The sequence below is a fragment of the Tamandua tetradactyla genome, chromosome 25 (assembly GCF_023851605.1).
Source record: "Tamandua tetradactyla isolate mTamTet1 chromosome 25, mTamTet1.pri, whole genome shotgun sequence".
In the NCBI taxonomy this organism is placed as follows: Eukaryota; Metazoa; Chordata; class Mammalia; order Pilosa; family Myrmecophagidae; genus Tamandua; species Tamandua tetradactyla.
The window spans coordinates 14,032,291-14,056,517 of NC_135351.1; the positions used below are offsets into that span (position 1 = coordinate 14,032,291).

The window sequence follows — 24,227 nt, forward strand, 5'->3', positions numbered from 1 at the left end:
AAACTGCTACCCTACCTCCTGCTGTTTCTATGGTTTAGGTACATAATTACTTTCCAATTGTTTCATAGTGTTACTTCTACCTCCCCAACTGGAGCACATGCTCCATAAGACAGGGACAAGGTCTTACATTTTGGTTTGTCTCACTTAAAAATTATATCCATTTAGTGCTAAGTTAAGAGGAAACATTCATTAAATATGTACCAGTTGGCACACCCAGTCAAAAACATATGCAAAACTAATACTACACCTGCAGTTTCCCTTTCCTTTTGTCCTGTGCATGTTTGCTGCAGTTAAGAACTGTTACAGATGATTATAACCATTAAAAATATCTGTAACAACATTTATTATCCTTGGGATTTGAGAAGTGTTAGCTGTGCATCTGTCACATATTTTTCCAGAACAATATCTCTTGACAGTATTAACATGGTATAAATACAATCAGAAAGCACTGGGACACTAGATGCTTACTAGGTGGCCTGCCTGTCAATATGCTTTTGTCACTTTTAGGAAAGGATAAGGGTTCTTGGCTTAGATGCCATACCCCTGTCATGTGGAGGTCATCTGATCTGGCTGTCAATTTTACAATCTCCTTGCTACAAAGGAAGCTTCCATAGGAATGACCAAAGCTGAGTAAACAGCTGCAATCCTAAGCTTAACTCATCCCATGTCTGCATGATTTCAGATCATGGGTGATCTTACTGATTTCAAAGTTCAGTTTGAACTTGGTTCAGAGAAATTGTTGCTTAACTCTTGAGTGTAAGTGTCCAGTGGAATGCACAGTCACCAAGAGCTTCTTGGTATGTTCTGCACGCCTAAAATGGGACCAGGGCATTTCCACTGAGCCATCTTCTCAATGCTCTAGAGCTGTAAGGTAAAGGAAACACCGATGCAGGTTACTAAGACACAGACATCCAGTCCTGTCTGCCACGACACCATCACTATGAGGGGAGGATGAGAAAAACAACCAAAAGCTACAAGAAAGTATTTTTTTAAAAAAAAGCTCTATACGTTAGAGTATCGTTATATTAGAACTATATAAAAAGCCATTCACTTTATGGAGCATATATAGAAACGGGAGAATGGTCTAATTAATCTTGAAGTCTCTGAGTGATTCCACTTCAAAATTTTGAGAAATAGGAAAACTTCCTCTTTCCCCACGCTGGCCCCTACCACATGACAATGGTGAGGAATTAACTTGTAGAGAATTGTGGTTTGTGTAAGTTTTGTGAACCAGTAAGGCTCAAGTGATATGAAACATGTTGCCTATAATTTCCTCACGTATGTGCAAAACATAGAATTCTTAATATGTTCCAAGTCCTGGAAATAAAATGGTGAGGAAAACATTCACAGTTCTTGCCCTTGGGGAGAAATAAATAATATTAAATATATGAAGGAAACAAACCAAGATTGTAATAGAGAATAATGAGGGGCCTACATTTTAGTTTTCTCAGCTGCTCAAGCAAATACCATGAAATGGGTCAGGCTAAAAAATAGGAGTTTATTAGCTCATGGTTTTGAAGCTAAAAGGAAGTCCAAATCAAGTTGTCATCAAGATGATCTCTCTTCCCAAACACTAGTGTTCTTTAGCTGGCTGCTGGTGATTATTGGTATGTGGCTCTGCTGTCTCGTGGCAATGCACATGGTGGCCTTTTCTGACCTCTCTGTCTTGTCTAAGTTCTGTTGCTTTTCAGCTTCTGGATTCCTGTGGCTTTCTTTCTCTCTGTCTGAATTTCATTTCACTTATAAAGGACTTCAGTAATAGGATTAAGACATCCTGATTGATGTGGGTCACATCTTAATTAAAAATAGCTCATCAAAAGGTCTTACTTACAATAGGTCACACGCAAAGGAATGGATTAAGTTTAGGAACATTTTTTCTGGGTTACATACAGTTCCAAACGACCATACCCCACCCTGTGGATCCCCCAAAACGTATTCTTTCTCCATGTAAAATACAATAATTCCTTCCCAACATCCCAAAAGTCTTGAGTCATTTCAGCAACAATGCTAAAAATAAAGCCTCATCAAAACTGATTATAGTATACTCTATCCTTGGGCAGAACTCCCTGTCTGTGGACATATGAAGCCTAGAAAACAAGTTATTCGTTTCCAAGATAAATGGTGGAGCAGGCATAGGATTGGCATTTCTACTCCAGAAGGGAGAAATTAGAAGGAAAATAGGGGTCACAGGTCTCAAACAACTCTGAAACTCAGCAGAGCAAACTCCATTAGATTTCAAGGTCTGCGAATCATCTACAGATCCATGTTTGTTCTCCAGACCTGAAGGAGGAGCAGCCCCACCTCTTCCAAGCGCTTGTACCATGGCCATGCTTTCCCCAAACACTGGGATCAAGGTTCTACCCTCTCTGACTATTGGAGTGGGTGCCATACTCTCCAGAAATGCTGGGGCACAGGCCCTACCACCTCCGAGAATTAGGGTGACAGCCCTCTGAACAACTGGGTGGAAGGCCTACCCTATCCAAGTGCCAAGGTGGACATTTCCATACACAGGGGTTGGATCCATTCTCTTGGCCTGAGGAAATCTCTTTGGTCTAGACCTCGGCTTCCACGGTTGTGCCCTTGAAGTCATTCTTCTTTCAGTTTGTCCCTGCTCTGTTCCTTTCAATCCAGGCTGGCAGTGGTTCCGCTCATACAAATTTTGCAAAAAAATCTGTCATCTTTGCATGTAGTTCCCAGGGGTGCAAACCATCAGACAAAAGGACTTGACACAGATCCTTCCTTGATAACTACATTTCCAATCTTGACAACTTCCCCTGAAATAGATAATTGGATCCATGTTCAGAAAAAACTTTCACATGGAACATTATTCTCCAGGGACTCACTTTCTGAAAGTTCAGAGAGGTCCCTGAGTAGAGCTGCTTCTGGCCCTGGTCTCAGAGCACACTATCTGGATAGGCTCAGAATTTTCCAATCAATTTCTGGTTTCTTTGTGGCCAGGAGTTCAGCTCTTACATTACTCCATTTCTCTCTCATTTTACTGTAAGATGCCAGTAGAAATCAAGCTGCATTTTCTACATTTACCTGGGAAATCTCCTCACCGAAATATCCAAGTTCATCGCTTTCAAGTTCTGCCTTCCATCCAACATCAGAAGTTAATTTTGCCAGATTTTCTACCACTTTAAAACAAAGATTACCTTTCCTCCAGTTTCCAATAACACACCTGTCATTTCCTTCTTAGGCCTCATAAGAAATATCTTTAGTATCCATATTTTTATCAACAGTCTCTTCAAAGCCATCTCAGCTTTTTCCTATCAAGCACCTTGCAATTGTTCCAGCCTCTACCCATCATCCAATTCCAAAGCCGTTCCGACATTTTTGGTATTTACAATAGCAGCACCCCACTCTGCCGATACCAAGATGTGTTTTCGTTTCCTTGGCTGCTCAAGCAAATACCATGCAATGGGTTGGCATAAACAATGGGAATTAATAGCTCACAGTTTTGAGGCTAAGACAAAGTCCAAATCAAGATGTCTTTAAGGTGATGTTTTTCTCCATAAAGACTGGCATTCTGGGACTGGCTGCTGGTGATCCTTGATCTTTGGCTTCTCTGTCACATGGCAATGTACATGATGGCCTTTCCTGGCTTTTCTGTTCTCTTCCAGGTTCTTCTGAATTTCAGCTTCTGGAAGGGTGTACAGGTGGTTCAGTTGTAGAATGCTCACCTTCCATGCGGGAAACCAAGGTTCAATTTCCAGACTATGCACCCCCCCAAAAAAAAGAAAAGACTTTCAGCTCCTGGATTCCTTTGGCTTTCTCTCCCTGTCTGAATTTCATTCCATTTATAAAGGATTCCAGTATAGGATTAAGACTCATTCTGATTGAGGTGAGTCACATCTTAAGTGAAGTAATCTCAACAAAAGGTCCTCCTTACAAGAGGTTCACACCCACAGGAGGGGATTACGTTTAAGAACATGCTTTTCTGGGCAACATACACCTTCATATCACCACAGCCTGCTTTAGATAGGACATCAAGGAAAGCCTATCTGAGAAGGGAACATTTAAGTTGATACACAAAGTATAAGAATTCCTATTTATAGTGGGGACTGGGACAGGGTAGGAAACACTGGTGGTGGGGTGTATATTCCAGGCTCAGGGCACAGCAAATACAAGAATTTTACATAACTGAAGAACTGAAAGATGTCAAGAGTGGCCATATCAAAGAGAGGGAGGAGGAAGACTGGCAGTGACTTGAGTTGGAGACATAACTGGGGCTAGATAATACAAGGGTATGTAATCCATGATAAAAAGTCTGTTTTTATCCTAGATAAACATTGATGAGTTTTATTTTTTAACATTTTTTATTGTTAAATATATATACAAAGAAAAGAAAGAAAAAAGCAAAGATTTTCAAAGTATACTTTAACAAGTAGTTACAGAACAGATTTCAGAGTTTGTTATGGGTTACCATTCCATTATTTCAGATTTTTCCTTCTAGCTGCTCCAAAACACTGGAAGCTAGGAGAATTTTTTTTTTCTTTTTTGTGAAAAATAATACATTTTACAAAAAAATCTTTAAATTTCAAAGCACATCACAACAATTAGTTGTAGAATAGATTCCAGAGTTTGGCATGGGTTATAATTTCATGATTTTAGGTTTATTACTTCTACCTGCTCAAAGATACCGGGGGCTGAAAGAAATATCAATGTAATGATTCAGTAATCATACTCACTTGTTAAACCCGTCCTTCTCTGTGTAACAGCACCACCACCTTTGATCTTTTTCCCACTCTTAATAGTCTTACGGGTATTTGGGCTATGCCCATTCTAACTTTTTCATGTTGGGAGGGGCTGTCAACAATATGGGATAGGGGGATGGAATTAGTTGATGTTCTGGAGAGGCTGGCCCCTCTGCATTTCAGGGACCCATCTGGAGGTTGCAGGTTTCTGAAAAATTACCCTAGTGCATGGAACCTCTGTAGAATCTTATATAATGCCCTACGTGTTCTTTAGGATTGGCTAGAATGGTTTTGATTGGGTTTGGCAAATTATAGTAGATAGCAATGTCTAACTGACGCTTTCATAAGAGTGACCTCCAGTGTAGCCTCTCAACTCTATTTTAACTCTCTCAGCCACTGATACCTTAGTTGTTACACTTGTTTCCCCCTTTTTGTCAGGATGGCATTCTTGATCCCATAGTGCCAGGGCCAGACTCATCCCTGAGAGTCATCTCTCATGTCACCAGGGAGACTTTCACCCCTGGATGTCATGTTCCTTGTGTGTGTTGGGGGTGGGGGGGCAATGATTTCACTTGCCGAGTTGGGCTTAGAAAGAGAAAGGGCACATGTGAACAACAAAAGAGGTTCTTCCAAAAGTAACAGGCATACCAATAGGTAGGCTAAGCTTCTCCACTACATACATAAGCTTTGCAAGAGCAAGCCTGAAGACATGATTTTTAAACTACAGTGTCATACAATATGCTTTAGGTTTTTGAAATATTATACTGGCTGATACCTGATAAATGATTGAAAGAGGACAAGAGAACAAAGAGGGGACTAGTTAGGAATCCACTGGAATGGTCTAAGTGACTAGTGATGGAGGAATGATGGAGAAATTCCTGAACTCAACCTTATGGCCCGGGCAAAGAAAGGTCACACATATTAAAAGGAATTTATCTAGATATGCAAGCACAGAAATATCATATCCGGCTATACATGAGGAAGCTGTAATGTGAATGCTGGTAGAGAGAAGAGAAGGGAGAAGTAAAGGATGAGAGGTGAGCCAGTAGTAGGTTAGTTTAGAAGGAGAGCTACAAAACACCAGAGGAAAGTATTGTATTTCATTTCATTACTACTTCCTTTTCTACAGATCATTTTCCTCCAAGGACAAGGTGAGCAAGAGGAGAAATAGGGGCCTTCTGTAAGTTTTTGGAGAAGTATATCAAAGGTGAGGAAACTTATGTTTCTAAATGTTAAATACCATATTATTTTTAAGACAGCAGAAATTGCATAATTATAGAAATTAAATGGCAGTGTTCTTAGTGTTCCTTACACATTAAGACCTCAGGTAGCCTACTCACCTCGAGGTCCAAACATATTGTCCAAAAAAGCGTTGATTTCATCATCAACAGTCTTTAGATGCTCCTGAAAATAAAAAGAAAAAAATGAATTAAGTGTTTGGAAACTCTCAAAGCAAACCAACAAACTACCACCAACAACAACATGCAGTTGACAGTAACTCCCATAGTCCCAGCTCAAAGAACTTTTGACTGAACTAATTAGACATAAAGAAAATGGACCAGTAAATGCAGCCTTACCTTCCTTAAGCTAGTAAAGATTTGGAAGGAAACAATTCCTCTTACATTTCCTTAAGCAAGAAGAGTCCTGAAAAGATGGCTCAGTACATTTAAACATTGAAGGGTTAGTGACCTTAAATTCATTTATCTATAAAATTCTTTGAGGCATAAACTGTTCCATAACCAACTTCTACTGTTATAAATTAACAGGAGCTGTGTGTAAACAACAGCGAAAGTCTACACCCTTAGGATATAAATGCATTTTTAAGTGAATATTCAGTTGTATTGCATTTTGCAAAACTGAATGCAAAGCTTTAAAGAGGATTTACTTTTGAGTAAAGAAATTGAGCATTAAAGTTGTTTTTTCTTTTAATATGGGCAGGCACCGGGAATTGAACCTGGGTCTCTGGCATGGCAGGCAAGAATTCTGCTGCTGAGCCACCATCGCACCACCCAAAGCTGTTTTTGCCTTTATCTTTCTGTTTTGATGTTTTAAAACAATTTTTAATATTACAATAAATAGTGTCCCTCTGGTATGCCAGATTGATTATTGCCACCTTAATTGGACTTGGTTTGGGACTTGGAAAATTATTGCTAAGAATCTTAAGGTTGATAAGTTGGCAACTCCCTTTTCATTCAATACCTATTAATGCTTATCTGGCTATTATACCACTCAAAATACCTGGTAAGGTGTTCCTTAACCTCGCTACAAGGACAACTTTAGGATCTTGGTCTAGAATACCTCCTCAAGCTAAAGGGAAGAAAAATCAGAACACTACCCAATGCTCCTAGGAAAGAATCTTGATGGAATTTTTGGGCCAGCAGATTGTCTTTGACTCTAATGTAAGCTCAGTATCATGACCTCCAGGAAGCTCATACAGAATATGCTCTATACCGGAGAGCTGGAGTGCAGTTCAAACACCAAAAGCATTTATCTCTTAAAGAAGTAAGTGCCAAAGAAAAGAATTGATTGAGTGGTATGCGGAAAAGGATCTGTACATTTGGTGACTGAAAAATACTATCTGGACCTATTCCTGACTTTGATCCTAAGAGAAGTTTCAAGGAAAGTTAGATCTTTGGAAACTTTGGGAAGGTTGGGGAGGAGGATGGGGATTAGAGACTACATTTATTAGCACCTACTCCTGCTGGCAGGTGTATTAGAAACTTTCTTTTCATTATTTCATAATATCTCTTTAAGGTATCTGGGCTAAACAAAACTTTAAAATTTGATCTGTGCTGCCATCAGAACAGGGCAGATCTGTCCAGAGGCCTCTCATTCTTGAGCAAAGAAAAACGGTAACCTTACTGATGTCCCCATTTCATAACAAATATCAGTGACAGCTTTCCTCAATTGCCACATCCACCTATAAATGTTTAAACCTTTTCAGTTTGCTAAGTTTCAAAATCTATTTTCTAACATTGTAAAGCTAATCTTGTATAAATACAGTTACATTGGAAGAAGAGTAGAAACAAAAGAAAAATAAGAGAGCAAAGGACATTTAAGAGGGGGGTGGATAAGAAGAGATGAAAGGTGAATGAAAAGGGGGCATTCCATTCTTTCATTCATTAATTTACTGATTTATTAACAAATTATGTGAACATTATTTTGTGCCAGCACTATGTTAGTTGTTGAAACATGACATGCCTTCACATAGTTTTCAGTGTAGACAGTATAACAGACAATTTAATCAGTGATTATAGTACAAGAGTTTTAAATATGATGAGAACAAGGGTTCTAGGGATGCTCTATAAAAGCACAGAGGAACAAACTTTAATTTAGAAGGGGGAGAACAGGAGGTTTCCAGGAAGAGATGATGCCATTGCTGAGCTTTGAAAGACTCTACAACACTGTTGAGACAGAGAAAGAGGGAAGGAGGGAGGGAGGGAGGAAGGAAGGAAGGAAGGAAAGGAAGAACATTCCAGAAAGAAGGACTAGCAAATACAAAACAACTGAAGGCTGACTCACTTGGAAATGTTTATGGCCAGGGTCTCTAGAAGCCTGTAAGACAGATAGATATAAACTTACTGCTGGGAAAATCAGGAATCTGATAAAAATTACCTCTTTCTTTTTGGGTTATATAGTTAGTAAGGATCTATTCTAAAAATACAATGATGAGATGAGATCAAAAGGACAAATCAAGACTTATACTAGATTACTAAAATCTAAACATAAGTACAGAGAGTTTGGGTGGTGTTAGGCTTCCCAACTGAGGATGAATAATTAGAAATGCTGACAGAATAGAAACTGGGCAAGCAATTAGTAGCTGAACACTAGGTTCTATAATTGTTGCATGCTGTAATGTAAATTCAGTTTCTCAAAACTGAAACCATAAACTAGGAGCTAAGAAAAACCAACAAATTCTGTGCATCTACTACATTCATTCAGCCAACATTTCTGAACAGCTATTATGTACATAATACTTTGTTAAACATATGGAGGAAGAAAGGACAGTGCTTGATTCAAAAGCTTATAGACAAATTGGGAAAGTGAAACACATAAATAGAGAAAGATAAATAGCATACAACTCGGAGGAAGGAGATATATTCAATTGCTACAGAGACAGAAGATATCATAGGTGTGGAAAGTTACATGGGTTTGCATGTGTGTCTGTGTTTTGACATATTTTTAATTAAAATTTTTTGTTGTGGTAATATGTAACATGAAGTTTCCCATTTTAACCTTTTTTATGTGAACTTATTTAATTCTGTGACATTAATTACATTTACAATATTGTACTACATCCACTACCAAACCTAAAACAGAAACTGTGCCCATTAAGCAATAACTCCCCCTACCCTCTTCCCCTAGTTTCTAGAAAGTAACTTCTAATTTACTTTCTGTCTCTAGAAAGTAAATTTGCTTATTCTATATATTTCATATTAGTGGAAATTATATATTTATATATTTTGAAATTATATATTTCAAATATAGTGGAAACATACTATATTTGCCCTTTTGTGTCACTCAGCACAATGTTTTCAAGGTTGTACTGTCTATCTATGTTATGACATCTCACAGGAATTTATTCCTTTTTCCATATGAATAATAAAATTCCATGATATGGATATGTCATATTTTGTTTATCCATTCATCTGCTGATGGACACTTGGGTTGTTTCCACCTTTTGGTTATTGTGACTAATGCTGCCATAAGCACTGGTGTACAAATATCTGTTCAAGTCCCTGCTTTCAATTCTTTGAAGGCATATACCTAGAAATGGAACTGCTGGGTTTTATGGTAATTCTGTGTTTAACTTTTTTAAGGAACTGCTGAACTTTTCCAAGATGAGTCTGTAAAAAGTAGCTAGAATTTAGGTAGATTAGAAGAAAGGGGAGCAGTACTATCCTTTGATCTTGGCAACTGAGACCTGAGAACTTACTCTGACCTTCTTGGGTCATATCCCTTCACGCAGAACAAAAAATTCCTTTGAGCTAGGGGAATATGCCTACCCATGGCCACAACTTCCTTCCAGGACATGCTGTAGGTTTTCCAAGCCACAGATTTCTGTGCCCAAACAACATTGATCCCAGTTCCAGAACAACATGAGTGATTTAACTTCACTCACATAATAAAGCCCATGTTCCATGGATTGGAATTCAATGCCAATATAGCAACAGTTGGAGGATGGAAAGATGGGAAGTAAGGAGGGCCTTATTTAATTGCATACCCCTGATTACCTATCAGAGAGTATAAGAATGTAAAATGATACAACCACCGTGGAAAATAGTTTGGCAGTTTGAACATAAACATAAACATTCATTTACCCAATGATCTAGTCATGCCACTTCTAAGTTCTTATCCAAGAGAAAAGAAAGTATATGTCTTTGCAAAGACTTGCACACAAATGTTGATAGATGTTTTATTTGTAATAGCTAAATACTGGATAAACCCAAATGAACATCAACAAGTAAACAGATAACAATTTGTGGACTAGCCATACAATAAAATTCTACTCAGCAATATAAATGAATGAATTATAGATATACACATAGTAACATGGATGAATTCCAAAATTACTATGTTACATGAAAGAAGCCAGACCAAAAAAAAAAACAAAACAAAAACAAAAAAGACTGCATACTGTATGATTTCAATTATATGAAATTCTAGAAAATATAAGCTTATCTATAGAGACAGAAAGCAGTGCTTGGAAACTGCAGGGGAGGGAGAGTTCATAAAGGGACAGGAAGAGTTTTTTTGGGTAATGGATATGGTCACTATCTTGACTGTGGTAATGGCTTCACAGGTGTATATCTACATCAAAACTTTTAAAATTGTACACCTGAAATATATGTCACAAGAAAATCAAAGATAAAGATAAAATTGTTAGGAGACTTCCGGGAAGATGGCCGAATAGAGTAGCTCAAGATTAGCCCTGCTCCACAGAAAAGTTAGAGAAGGGACAAGAGGGCGACTGAGGAGGCAATTCAGGAGTGTGGCTGACCTGGGAGAGCCTTCTGTACCACATAGGGCAGCCTTGATTGCAGAGGCCAAGGAACTGAGAGGCAGAAAGCTAGAGTATGGTGCAGAGGTACGGAGCCTATGGGAGTGCACGGAGAGGAGCCCGGGACTAGGAAGTAAGCCAGGCTGTATTCCTTGGGTACACTACCTTCACCAGCACAGCCCTGTGACTGGTGACTCACCCCACACCCTGTGTACCCAAACCCTGTGACTCACTTTCATTCCCCGGGCTGCAAGTGCCCCCATCCCACCAGATCCCAGTGCACATACCTGCTCCCCACCCCCACCCCAAGTGCAGCCCAATCTACCTTTCCTGGATGCCTCCCAATGACTACCCCAATCTCCCTGTTCAGCAACACTGCATAAAGGCTATGAGCACTAACCTCCATACCTAGGCTACCCCAAACCTCTGCCCACAGTGTTGCACAGCCTCACTCCACACCCCGAGCTCTGCACATCCATTTACAGCACTCCCAGGCCCCTACATGTGCACAGGCTCCCATCATATCATCCAGCTCTGGGAACCACATATTACAGCAGTCCTAGAACCACACATGCGCTTGGCCCTCAGTCTCACTTCCCAGCTCTGAGAAAGTGCCGAGCTATACAGCCGGGTCACATCTGCCCCCAATCCATGAAGGCATAATGCTGACCTGCTGCTACAGCTCTATGCATGCACACAAAGGGCCCCATGTCCACAGCTCTACACATGCACACAAAGAGCCCCATGCCTTAGACCCGCACACACCACGATTATGCCCCCCAGACTGGTGCACCCACACAGCTGCATCCTCCCTGGAGGCTGGGTACCCATATTTACAAGTATCAGCATAACATCCCCAACCTGCACCTATACCTGCCCTGAAAACAAATCACTGCACTGAGTACCCACCCTGTGCCCTGCTCCCTGCTGTACAACCCAACCATTCCACAAACACAAGGCCTTAGACTACTGAAAGAAATCAACTCCAAAAGTAAATCAATCAAAATATTTACATGCCACAAAGACAGCAGAAGATCACCAAGCATATCACAATTAAGACAGATATAGCACTGCCTAATGACCAAATTGAAATACCAGAGGAGACACAGACATGGGAACAACTAATCAAAGATGTTCATACAACTCTACTTATAAAATAAGTGTGATAACAAATGACATAAAGGATATCAAGAAGACAGTAGAAGAGTATAAAGAGGAATTTGAAAGAATAAATAGAAAAATAGTGGATATCACAGAGATTAAAGACTGTTGACCAAATAAAAAACATACTAGAGAAACACAATACCAGATTTGGAGACAGAGGAAAGAATAAATGATACAGAGGACATGATAATTGACTTTGAAGACTCAAAACAGCAAATGGCAAAAAAGATGGAAAAAACTGAACTGGAACTCAGGAAAATAATAGACAAAACAAAGCACTCAAGTATAAGAATCACTGGTGTCCCAGAAGGAGAAGAGAAGAATAAAGGGCTAGGAAGAGTAGTTGAGGATATAATGGGGGAAAACTTCCCAACCCTCATAAAGGACATAAATATACAAGTCAAAGAAGCCCAAAGAACTCCAAACAGAATAAATCCAAATAGGCCTTCCCCAAGGCACATACTAATCAATCTGTCAAATGTTGAAGAGAAGCAGAAAATCCTGAAAACGGCGAGAGAAAAATAATCTACTACACACAAGGGAAACCTAGTAAGACTGAGGTTAGACTACTTAACTAGCACCCTGGAGGCGAGAAGGCAGTGGTATGATATATTCAAGATCCTGAAAGTGAATGACTTCCAGCCAAGAATTCTGTACCCAGCCAAACTGTCCTTCAAAACTGAGGGAGAAATTAAAGTTCTCACAGACAAAGAAGTCCTGAAAGAATTTGTCAACAAGAGACTGGCCCTACAAGAAATAGTAAAAGGAGTTCTGCCGGTTGAAAATAAAAGACAGGAGAGGGAGGTCTGGAGGAGGGCACAGAATTGAAGCTTACCACTAAGGGTAACTTAAAGAATATAAAGAGAAAGAGGAAAAAGAATATATAGATCTGACAAATAAAATAGATAAGATGGTGGAATCAAGAAACACCTTTTCAGTAATAACTCTGAATGTTAACGAACTAAACTTACGAATTAAAAGATGCAGAGTGGCAGAATGGATTAAGAAACATAATCCGGTTAAATGCTACTTACAGAAGACTCATCTTAGACACAAGGATACAAATAGATTGAAAGTAAAAGGATGGAAAGAGATTTTCCATGCAAGTTATAACCAAAGAAAGCAGGAGTAGCTATACTGATGCTGGACAAAATAGATTTTATTTTTTTTTTTATTTTATTTTATTTTTTTTTGCATTTTTTTTTTTATTAATTAAAAAAAGAATTACCAAAACAATTAGAAATCATTCCAATCTACATGTACAATCAGTAATTCTTAATAACATCACATAGTTGCATATTCATCATTTCTTAGTACATTTGCATCAATTTAGAAAAAGAAATAAAAAGACAACAGAATAAGAATTAAAATAATAATAGAAAGAAAAAAAACAAAAAAAACAAAAACAAAAAACCTATACCTCACATGCAGCTTCATTCAGTGTTTTAACATAATTGCATTACAATTGGGTAGTATTGTGCTGTCCATTTCTGAGTTTTTATATCCAGTCCCGTTGCACAGTCTGTATCCCTTCATCTCCAATTATCCCTTCTCTTTTTTTTTTTTTTTAATTAACGGAAAAAAAGAAATTAACCCAACATTTAGAGATCATACCATTCTACACATGCAATCATTAATTCTTAACATCATCACATAGATGCATGATCATCATTTCTTAGTACATTTGCATTGGTTTAGAAGAACTAGCAACATAACCAAAAAAGATATAGAATGTTAATATAGAGAAAAAAATAAAAGTAATAATAGTAAAATCAAAACAAAACAAAACAAAACAAAACAAAAACCTATAGCTCAGATGCAGCTTCATTCAGTGTTTTAACATGATTACTTTACAATTAGGTATTATTGTGCTGTCCATTTTTGAGTTTTTGTATCTAGTCCTGTTGCACAGTCTGTATCCCTTCAGCTTCAATTACCCATTGTCTTACCCTGTTTCTAACTCCTGCTGAACTCTGTTACCAATGACATATTTCAAGTTTATTCTCGAATGTCCGTTCACATCAGTGGGACCATACAGTATTTGTCCTTTAGTTTTTGGCTGGATTCACTCAGCATAATATTCTCTAGGTCCATCCATGTTATTACATGGTTCATAAGTTTATCTTGTCTTAAAGCTGCATAATATTCCATCGTATGTATATACCACAGTTTGTTTAGCCACTCTTCTGTTGATGGAGATTTTGGCTGTTTCCATCTCTTTGCAATTGTAAATAATGCTGCTATAAACATTGGTGTGCAAATGTCCGTTTGTGTCTTTGCCCTTAAGTCTTTTGAGTAGATACCTAGCAATGGTATTGCTGGGTCGTATGGCAATTCTATATTCAGCTTTTTGAGGAACCGCCAAACTGCCTTCCACAGTGGTTGCACCCTTTGACATTCCCACCAACAGTGGATAAGTGTGCCTCTTTCTCCGCATCCTCTCCAGCACTTGTCATTTTCTGTTTTGTTGATAATGGCCATTCTGGTGGGCACTCTGCCTATTATTGATTTCCAACATCATTCCTTTATGGTCCGAGAAAGTGTTGTGTAAGATTTCAATCTTTTTAAATTTGTTAAGACTTGCTTTGTGACCCAGCATATGGTCTATCTTTGAGAATGATCCATGAGCACTTGAGAAAAAGGTGTATCCTGCTGTTGTGGGATGTAATGTCCTATAAATGTCTCTTAAGTCTAGTTCATTTATAGTAATATTCAGATTCTCTATTTCTTTGTTGATCCTCTGTCTAGATGTTCTGTCCCTTGATGAGAGTGGTGAGTTGAAGTCTCCAACTATTATGGTATATGAGTCTATTTCCCTTTTCAGTGTTTGCAGTATATTCCTCACGTATTTTGGGGCATTCTGATTCGGTGCGTAAATATTTATGATTGTTATGTCTTCTTGTTTAATTGTTCCTTTTATTAGTATATAGTGTCCTTCTTTGTCTCTTTTAACTGTTTTACATTTGAAGTCTAATTTGTTGGATATTAGTATAGCCACTCCTGCTCTTTTCTGGTTGTTATTTGCATGAAATATCTTTTCCCAACCTTTCACTTTCAACCTATGTTTATCTTTGGGTCTAAGATGTGTTTCCTGTAGACAGCATATAGAAGGATCCTGTTTTTTAATCCATTCTGCCAATCTATGTCTTTTGATTGGGGAATTCAGTCCATTGACATTTAGTGTTATTACTGTTTGGATAATATTTTCCTCTAACATTTTGCCTTTTGTATTATATATATCATATCTGATTTTCCTTCTTTCTACACTCTTTTCCATATCTCTCTCTTCTGTCTTTTTGTATCTGACTCTAGTGCTCCCTTTAGTATTTCTTGCAGAGCTGGTCTCTTGGTCACAAATTCTTTCAGTGACTTTTTGTCTGAGAATGTTTTAATTTCTCCCTCATTTTTGAAGGATAATTTTGCTGGATATAGGAGTCTTGGTTGGCAGTTTTTCTCTTTTAGTATTTTAAATATATCATCCCACTGTCTTCTAGCTTCCATGGTTTCTGCTGAGAAATCTACACAAAGTCTTATTGGGTTTCCCTTGTATGTAATGGATTGTTTTTCTCTTGCTGCTTTCAAGATCTTCTCTTTCTCTTTGACCTCTGACATTCTAACTAGTAAGTGTCTTGGAGAACGCCTATTTGGGTCTAATCTCTTTGGGGTGCGCTGCACTTCTTGGATCTGTAATTTTAGGTCTTTCATAAGAGTTGGGAAATTTTCAGTGATAATTTCTTCCATTAGTTTTTCTCCTCCTTTTCCCTTCTCTTCTCCTTCTGGGACACCCACAACACGTATATTTGTGCGGTTCATATTGTCCTTGAGTTCCCTGATACCCTGTTCAAATTTTTCCATTCTTTTCCCTATAGTTTCTGTTTCTTTTTGGAATTCAGATGTTCCATCCTCCAAATCACTAATTCTATCTTCTGTCTCTTTAAATCTATCATTGTAGCTATCCATTATTTTTTCTATGTTTGCTACTTTATCCTTCACTTCCATAAGTTCTGCGATTTGTTTTTTCAGTTTTTCTATTTCTTCTTTATGTTCAGCCCATGTCCTCTTCATGTCCTCCCTCAATTTATCGATTTCATTTTTGAAGAGGTTTTCCATTTCTGTTCGTATATTCAGCATTAGTTGTCTCAGCTCTTGTGTCTCATTTGAGCTATTGGTTTGTTCCTTTGACTGAGCCATATTCTCAATCTTTTGAGCGTGGACAGTTATCTTCTGCTGCTGGCGTCTGGGCATTTATTCAGATTTCTCTTGGTGTTGGACCCAGCAAGGTTGTAATATTTTTCTGTGAAATCTCTGGGTTCTGTTTTTCTTATCCTGCCCAGTAGGTGGCGCTCGTGGCACACGTTTGTCTGCGGGTCCCACCAGTAAAAGGTGCTGTGGGACCTTAAACTTTGGAAAACTCTCGCCGTCCTGGGGGTTCGCTAGCCGAAGCGGCTTGAGCCGGCCCGGGGTCCGAACGCAGGGAGGGTGTCCGAACGCAGGGAGGGTGTCCGAACGCAGGGAGGGTTGCTGGTCGCCGCAGCCAGGGAAAGAGCCTGTCCGAATTTCCTAGTCGGCCCTGGGCAACAAGCGTGGCGGGAGGGCGCCAGCGGCAGCGGCCCGCCCAAGAGAGTGCACGTTCCCCAGGAGTCACGGGGTCACCGTTCTCCGCGGCCTGGGGGTTTCCGATCCAATTCTCTCAGTTGGTCCGGGGGCTGCGCGTGGTGTGGGCGCCAGTCGCCTTGGTTTCAGGGGACCACCTCTCCAATTCTCCCAGCCGGCCCGGGAAGGGGGAAGGGAGTAACTCCGGCCGCTTGCCACCCCGCCCGGTAAGGCCCGCGCGCCTCGGCGATCTCACCCGAGCTGCTTCTCTCAGCCAGCCAGCCGTTCCAGGATGGGGTACGCTGTCTTTTTTATCTCTGTTGTGGCTTTGGGCGCTTTCTGTATCGTTTCTCAAAATAGATTTTAAATGTAAAGATATTATAAGAGACAAAGAAGGACACCATATACTAATTAAAGGCTTAATTCACCAAGAAGATATGTCATAAATGTTTATGCTCCCAATCAAGGAGCTCCCAAGTACATAAGACAGACATTGGCAAGACCAAAGGGAGCGACAGATGTTTCAACAGTAACAGTAGGAGACTTCAATACACAACTCTCCTCTACAGATAGAACCAGATAGAAGATCAACAAAGAAATAGAGAAGTTAAATACCTTGATAAATCAATTAGACCTAGCAGACATGTATAGGTCATTGCACCCCAAAGCAAAAGGATATACATTCTTCTCTAGTGCTCATGGAACGTTCTACAGGATAGATCATATGCTGGGGCATAAAACAGGTCTTTATAAGTTAAAAAACAGAAATTATTCAAAGGACTTTTCTGATCACAATGGGATGAAGCTGGAACTCAAAAACCACCAAAGAATGAGAACATTCACAAATATATGGATATTAAATAACATACACTTAAACATCCAGTGGGTCAAAGAAGAAATTGCTAGAAAAATCAGTAGCTATCTGGAGATGAATGAAATGAGAATACAACTTATCAGAACTTAGGAGATGTGGCAAAGGCTGTGCTGAGAGGGAAATTTATTGCCCTAAATGCCAATATTAAAAAACAAGAAAGAGCAAAAATTGAAGACTTAACAGCACACCTGGAGAAACTTGAGAAAGAACAGCAAACTAATCCCAAAGCAAATAGAAGAAGAGAAATAACAAAGATTAAACCAGAGATAAATGAATGGGAGAACAATAAAAAGAACTAATAAAACCAAAAGTTGGTTCTTTGAGAAAATAAAATTGATGGGTGACTAGCAAGACTGACAAAGAAATAAAGAGAAAGGATGCAAATAAACAAAATCAGAAATGAGAAGGGGTGCGTTACCACAGACCCTGAAGAAATAAAAGAAGTCATAACAGGATACTATGAACAACTATATGCCAACAAACTAGACAACTTAGATGAAATGGACAAATTCCTGGAGACACGCAAACAAGCTACACTGATTCAGGAAGAAACAGAAGATCTCAACATACTAATCACAAGTAAAGAGATTCAATCAGTCATCAAAAATCTTCCTACAAACATGATACATTACATTACATTGAGATATAGTCACACAACTCAAAAAAAAAAAAAAAAAATCTTCCTACAAAGAAAAGCGCAGGGCCAGATGGCTTCACAGGGGAATTTTATCAAACATTCCAGAAAGAACTAACACCAATCCTGCTCAAACTTTTCCAAAAAACTGAGGAAAAAGGAACTCTACCTAACTCATTTCATGAAGCTAATATCATTTTAATACCAAAACTGGGTAAAGATGCTATAAGAAAGGAAAACTACAGGCCAATCTCTCTAATGAACATAGATGCAAAAATTCTCAATAAAATATTAGCAAATCGAATCTAACAGCACATTAAAAGAATTATACACCATGACTAAGTAGGGTTTATACCAGGAATGCAAGGATGGTTCAACACAAGAAAATCAAGTAATGTAATATAGCACATTAACAAATCGAAAGGGAAAAATCACACGATCATCTCAATTGATGCTGAAAAAGCATTCAACAAAATTCAGCACCCTTTTCTGATAAAAACACCCCAAAAGATAGGAATCAAAGGCAACTACCTCAATATGATAAAAGGAATATATGAAAAACTGATAGCCACCATCGTACTCAATGAAGAGAGACTGAAAGCTTTCTCCCTAAGACAAGGATGCCCACTGTCATCATTATTATTCAACATTGTGTTAGAAGTTCTAGCTAGAGCAATAAGGCAGGACAAAGAAATAAAACGTACCCAAATTGGAAAGGAAGAAGTAAAGTTCTCATTATTTGCAGATGATATGATACCATACTTGGAAGATCCTGAGAAATCTACAACCAAGTTACTTGGGCTAATAAATAAATTCAACAAGGTGGTAGGATATAAATTAATGTGCAAAAATCAGAAACATTTCTATACACAAGCAGTGACCTAGCTGAGGAGTCAGTTAAGGAAAAAATTCCATTCAAAATAGCACCTAAAATAATCGAGTACTCAGAAATGAACTTAACTAGGGATGTAAAGGACTTGACATGGAAAACTACATAACATTGCTAAAAGAAATCAAAGGATATCTAAATAGATGGAAAGCCATTCACTGCTCATGGACAGGAAGGCTATATATAGTTAAGATGTCAGTTCTCCCCAAATCAATCTACAGATTCAACACAGCACCAATCAAAATTCCAACAACTTACTTGTTTGTAGATTTGGAAAAACTAACTACCAAATTCATCTGGAAGGGAAAGAAGCCCCAAATAGCTAAAGCATGCTAAAAAAAGAACAAAGTGGGAGGATTAATACTCTCTGACTTTAAAACCTATTATAAAGTCACAGTGGTCAAAATAGCATGGCACTAGCACAAAGATAGAAGCACTGACCAATGGAACAGAATGGAGAGTGCAGAAATAGACCACAAATCTCTGGTCAACTGATTTTTGATAAGGCCCCCAAATTCTCTGAACTGGAACAAAATAGTCTTTTCAAAAACTGGGCATGGAAGAACTGGATATCAATAGCCAAAAGAATAAAAGAGGACCCCAATCTTACACCCTACACAAAAATTAACTCAAAGTGAATCAAACACCTAAATATAAGAACCAGCATCATAAAACTTCTAGAAGAAAATGTAGGGAAACATCTTCAAGACCTAGTAATAGGAGATAGCTTCCTAAACTTCATACCCAAAGCAAAAGCAACAAAAGAAAAAATTGATAAATGGGAACTCCTCAAAATCAAATGCTTCTGGGAGGGCCACAGTGGCTCAGCAGGCAGAGTTCTCACCTGCTATGCCAGAGACCCGGATTCAATTCCTGGTGTCTGCCAATGCAAAATAAATAAATAAATAATAAAATGCTTCTGCACCTGTGCTGGTTTGAAAGGAAGTATGCCCCCTAAGAAAAGCCATGTTTTAATATAAATCCCATTTCATAAAGGTAGAATAATCCCTATTCAATACTGTATATTTGAAACTGTAATGAGATCATCTCCCTGGTTGATGTGATTTAGCCAAGAATGGTTGTTAAACTGGATTAGGGGATGACATGTCTCCACCCATTTGAGTGGGTCATGACTGGTTTATTGGAGTCCTACAAAAGAGGAAATATTTTGGAGAATGAGAGACTCAGAGAGAGCAGAGAATGCTGTAGCACCACAAAGCAGAGAGTCCACCAGCCAGTGACCTTTGGAGATGAAGAAGGAAAATGCCTCCCAGGGAGCTTCATGAAATAGGAAGCCAGGAGAGAAAGCTAGTAGATGACACTGTATTCACCATGTGCCCTTCCAGCTGAGAGAGAAGCCCTGACTGTGTTCGCCATGTGCCTTCTCACTTGAGAGAGAAACCCTGAACTTCATCGGTCTTCTTGAACCAAGGTATCTTTCCCTGGATGCCTTTGATTGGACATTTCTGTAGACCTGTTTTAACTGGGACATTTTCTCGGCCTTAGAACTGTAAACTAGCAACTTATTAAATTCCCCTTTTAAAAGCCATTCCGTTTCTGGTATATTGCATTCCGGCAGCTAGCAAACTAGAACAGTACCTCAAAAGACTTTGTCAAAAAGGTGAAGAGGCAGCCAAGTAAATGGGAGAAAATATTTGGAAATCACATATTGGACAAAGGTTTGATTTCCTGCATATACAAATAAATCATACAACTCAACAACAAAAGAACAAACAATCCAATTATAATGGGCTAAAGATATGAATAGGCATTTTTCTGAGGAGCAAATACAGGTGGCTCAAATGCACATGAAGAGATGCTCATTTTCATTGGCTTTAGGGGAAATGCAGATCAAGACTATAATGAGATACCACCTCACACCTGTAAGAATGGCCGCCATTTAACAAACAGGAAACAATAAATGTCGGAGAAGATGTGAAGAAACTGGAACAATCATGCACTGTTGGTGGGAATGTATAATGGTGCAGCCACTATACATGGACAGGAAGACTGGAGTTTCCTCAAGAAACTGAATATCGAGTTGCCCTATGATCCAGCAACAGCACTACTTGGTATTTACCCAGAAGAGCTGAAAGCAGTGACACAGACATTTGCACACCGATGTTCATAGCAGCATTATTCACAATCGCCAAAAGATGGAAACAAACCAAATGCCCATCAACAGACGAGTGGATCAAGTAAATATGGTATATACATACAATGGAATAGCATGCAGCAGTAAGGCAAAATGACATCCTGAAGCACATGACAAGATGGATGAGCCCTGACGACATAAAGATGAGTGAAATTAGCCAGACACAAAAGGATAAATACTATATGAGTCCACTTTTATGACCAGCATAAAGATAAAATCATAGGTTTATAATACAGAATATAGGGGACTTAGAGATACATATGAGCTAGAGATGGGTGAACCATTAGATAGTGAGGCTGAACTCCAATGTAAGGGAATAGAGGGGAGTGAAGGTGGTTCTCTAGTAGGTCTGTACATAATATTACCATATTAAAGATGAACAAGATTGAAAGGAGTTGTATACACCTACGTGTCCCACTGATTAACACGAAAAATATGAATTAGTTCTTGCAAGAATTACTTCAAAGATATGATTCTTGTATTAAGAGTGTTTAATCCAGGGTACAGGGGGAAACTGCTATTGCATACTATGAGCTATGTTCAAAAGGAAATCATCAGCACTACCACAGCAACAGCAGAGGTAAATAATGGGGGCACCGACAAGAGTTAAGAGGAAGTTTAAATTTCCTATTTGGCGAGGATGTGTTTACTGGTTTTCTTTCTCTTGGGAACAATGAAATAATCTAAAATTGAGAATGTTGATGGACTGTGGACTTCGGGCCTTCTACATAATGCCCGATGAACGTAGGTAGTTGAAGGATGCACTGACGGAGAAGGAGATTGGCGAATGATGGTATATACTTATGAAAGAAGGTTGTACTGCTACAAAAAGGAACATAATAGTGAGGCATGCAATGATGTGAATGAATATGTGGGACATTTGGTGAGACAAAATAGGCCAGAAAAAAAAGAACAAGAATGGTACGGTCACCTTTAGAAAATGCTTATAAGAAAACAGTGGCCTACATTGTAAGCTTTTGGAGCAGACACATTAAGTCTGGAGTAGTGATTATTACTTCTGGATTTTGAGAGGCTGTTTTATAAATATAACCTGATATGCAATGAAGCCAAACAGTTTGGGGTTAAAGTAATTCAGAACATAGGGGTAAGGAAGGCAGTGTCTATATTTTAGGACCACACATACTCTTTGAGACCAATGGGAGAAAGTTTTATTTGGTCTGTACTGAAATTTTCTGTGGTGCAAAATCTAATCCAATCTATCTGTATAGATCATTTGAGTATTTAAAACAGGGAGCACAGGATAAGAAACCTATCCTTTAATCCTGTATAGATTATTGTAATGCCTGGATAGATCCTAGAGTATATTAAGCAGATAATCAAAAAGTATTGGCAAAGTCCCCTGGGTGATAGAAGAAAAATTGGGAACTATTAAACCTTACCATCATGGAATCCTCTGATACTGTGTCAAACTTTAGGGACACCCGAATCAACAGGCCATGCCCTCGATCATGAAGCTTACTCTTGTGAAGCTTAGGTAGGTAGCGGAGAAGCTTAGACTACCTATAGGCATGCCTTTTCTGGAGGACCTCTTTTGTTGCTCAGATGTGGCCTCAGTCTTACTAACACCAACTCTGCAAGTGAAATCATTGTCTTCTCCCCTACATGGGACATGACATCCAGGGGTGAAAGTTTCCCTGGCGACTCCCAGGGATGAATCCAGACATGGCATCATGGGATCAATAATTCCATCCTGACCAAAAGGGGGAAAAGAAGTATAATAAAGTATTAATGGCAGAGAGAGTTCAAATAGAACTGAGAGGCTACTCTGGAGGTTGCTCTTATGCAAGCTTCACTTAGACCTTGCTATCTATCATAACCTGCCAACCCTCAACCAGGACCATTTCAGCCAATCCTAAAGAACGCCTAAGGCAATATATAAGATTTCACAAGGGTTACTAGAGTAACTTTCCAGAAACCTACAACCTCGAGATGGGTCCCTGGTCCAGATAAGTCCTGAAACCTAGCCCAGCCTCTCCAGAACAACAGGTAGTTCCATCTCCCTACCCCATATTAGTGACAGACCCTTCCAATATAAAAAATTTAGAATAGCCAAAGCCCAAATACCCCTAAAGAGAGGGATGGAAAGATCAAAGGTGATGGTGGAGTTATACAGAGAAGATAGGATTTAACAAATGAATATGAATGCTGAATCATTAAATTGATATCTCTTTCAGTCTCCAGTATTTTAGAGCAGCTAGAAGTAAAAACCTAAAATTGTGAAATTGTAACCCATGTCAAAGTCTGAAATATGTTCTACAACTAACTGTGTGGTGCTGTGCTTTGAAATTTATAGCTTTTTTGTATATATGTTATTTTTCACAAAAAAAGGAGGAAAAAAGTTGATTGTGATGATAAAAAAATATTTAAGCCCTCTAGCCTCCTATATTCTGGAGCAGCTAGAAGGAAAAATATGAGAGGATCGTATGACAAACTCTGGGATCTGTCCTATAACTAGCTGTTGAAGAGTGCTTTGAAAACTATTGCTTTTTTATTTCTTTGCTTTGTATATATGTTATACCATACAATAAAAAAAGTTAAAAAAAAAAAAGATAAAATCTTTAACATAGCCCTAACTAAAAAAAAAAGACACATTTTGTACAGGGAGGCAAAACAAAACACCGTAAACCCAGAATTCTATATCCAATGAAAATATCCTTCAAAACTAAGGTCAAAATGAATACATTTTCATATATGGTAAGTGAGACAATCTGTGGCCATCAGAACTACACTACAAGATATGCTAAATGATCTTCTTCATGCTAAATTTACAAGAAAGAATCAATGATACACCAGATACATCAGAAATGTACCTGTCTAATTAAAAAAACTCAAAGTACCCCAGAGCAAGCTAGCACCCACTGACTTCATCACATCCACCGTTACTGCCAGCACACCATCATTTCTAACAACATGCCAGCCCCACCGTCAGGAAGAAATACACCATTAATATTCTTAATACTAAGGTGACGTCCTGCACCTGTTCTTTGTTTTTCTGCCAGTAGGAGAACTTGAAGGTAGTGGTGACCTGTCTGAAGCAGATCCTACAGAGCACCAAGAGAACCTACCTGGCTATGTAATATACCACTCCCAGCGTTGATGGATTGGATCATCATTCACTTTTGCCTCAGCTACCATTTTCTGGGGGTACTTGGGAAACAGGAGAACCAGCAAAGACTTTTCTACTTCTTTGCCACCATGA

The 24,227-nt window shown here is 38.8% G+C and overlaps 1 protein-coding gene across 3 annotated transcripts in view; it reads right to left on the minus strand.

Annotated features, from left to right (window-relative positions):
* ELOVL2 (ELOVL fatty acid elongase 2) overlaps positions 1 to 24,227 on the minus strand; it is a 107,637-nt gene that overhangs the window by 33,870 nt on the left and 49,540 nt on the right. For 2 of the 3 annotated variants that reach the window (XM_077143605.1, XM_077143604.1), the window contains exon 2: positions 6,038 to 6,101. In XM_077143605.1, coding sequence (XP_076999720.1) covers positions 6,038 to 6,101 — 64 coding nt within the window. Of the gene's footprint in view, positions 1 to 6,037; positions 6,102 to 8,219; positions 8,253 to 24,227 lie in introns of all 3 variants that reach the window. The other variant, XM_077143603.1, reaches the window with a different exon arrangement.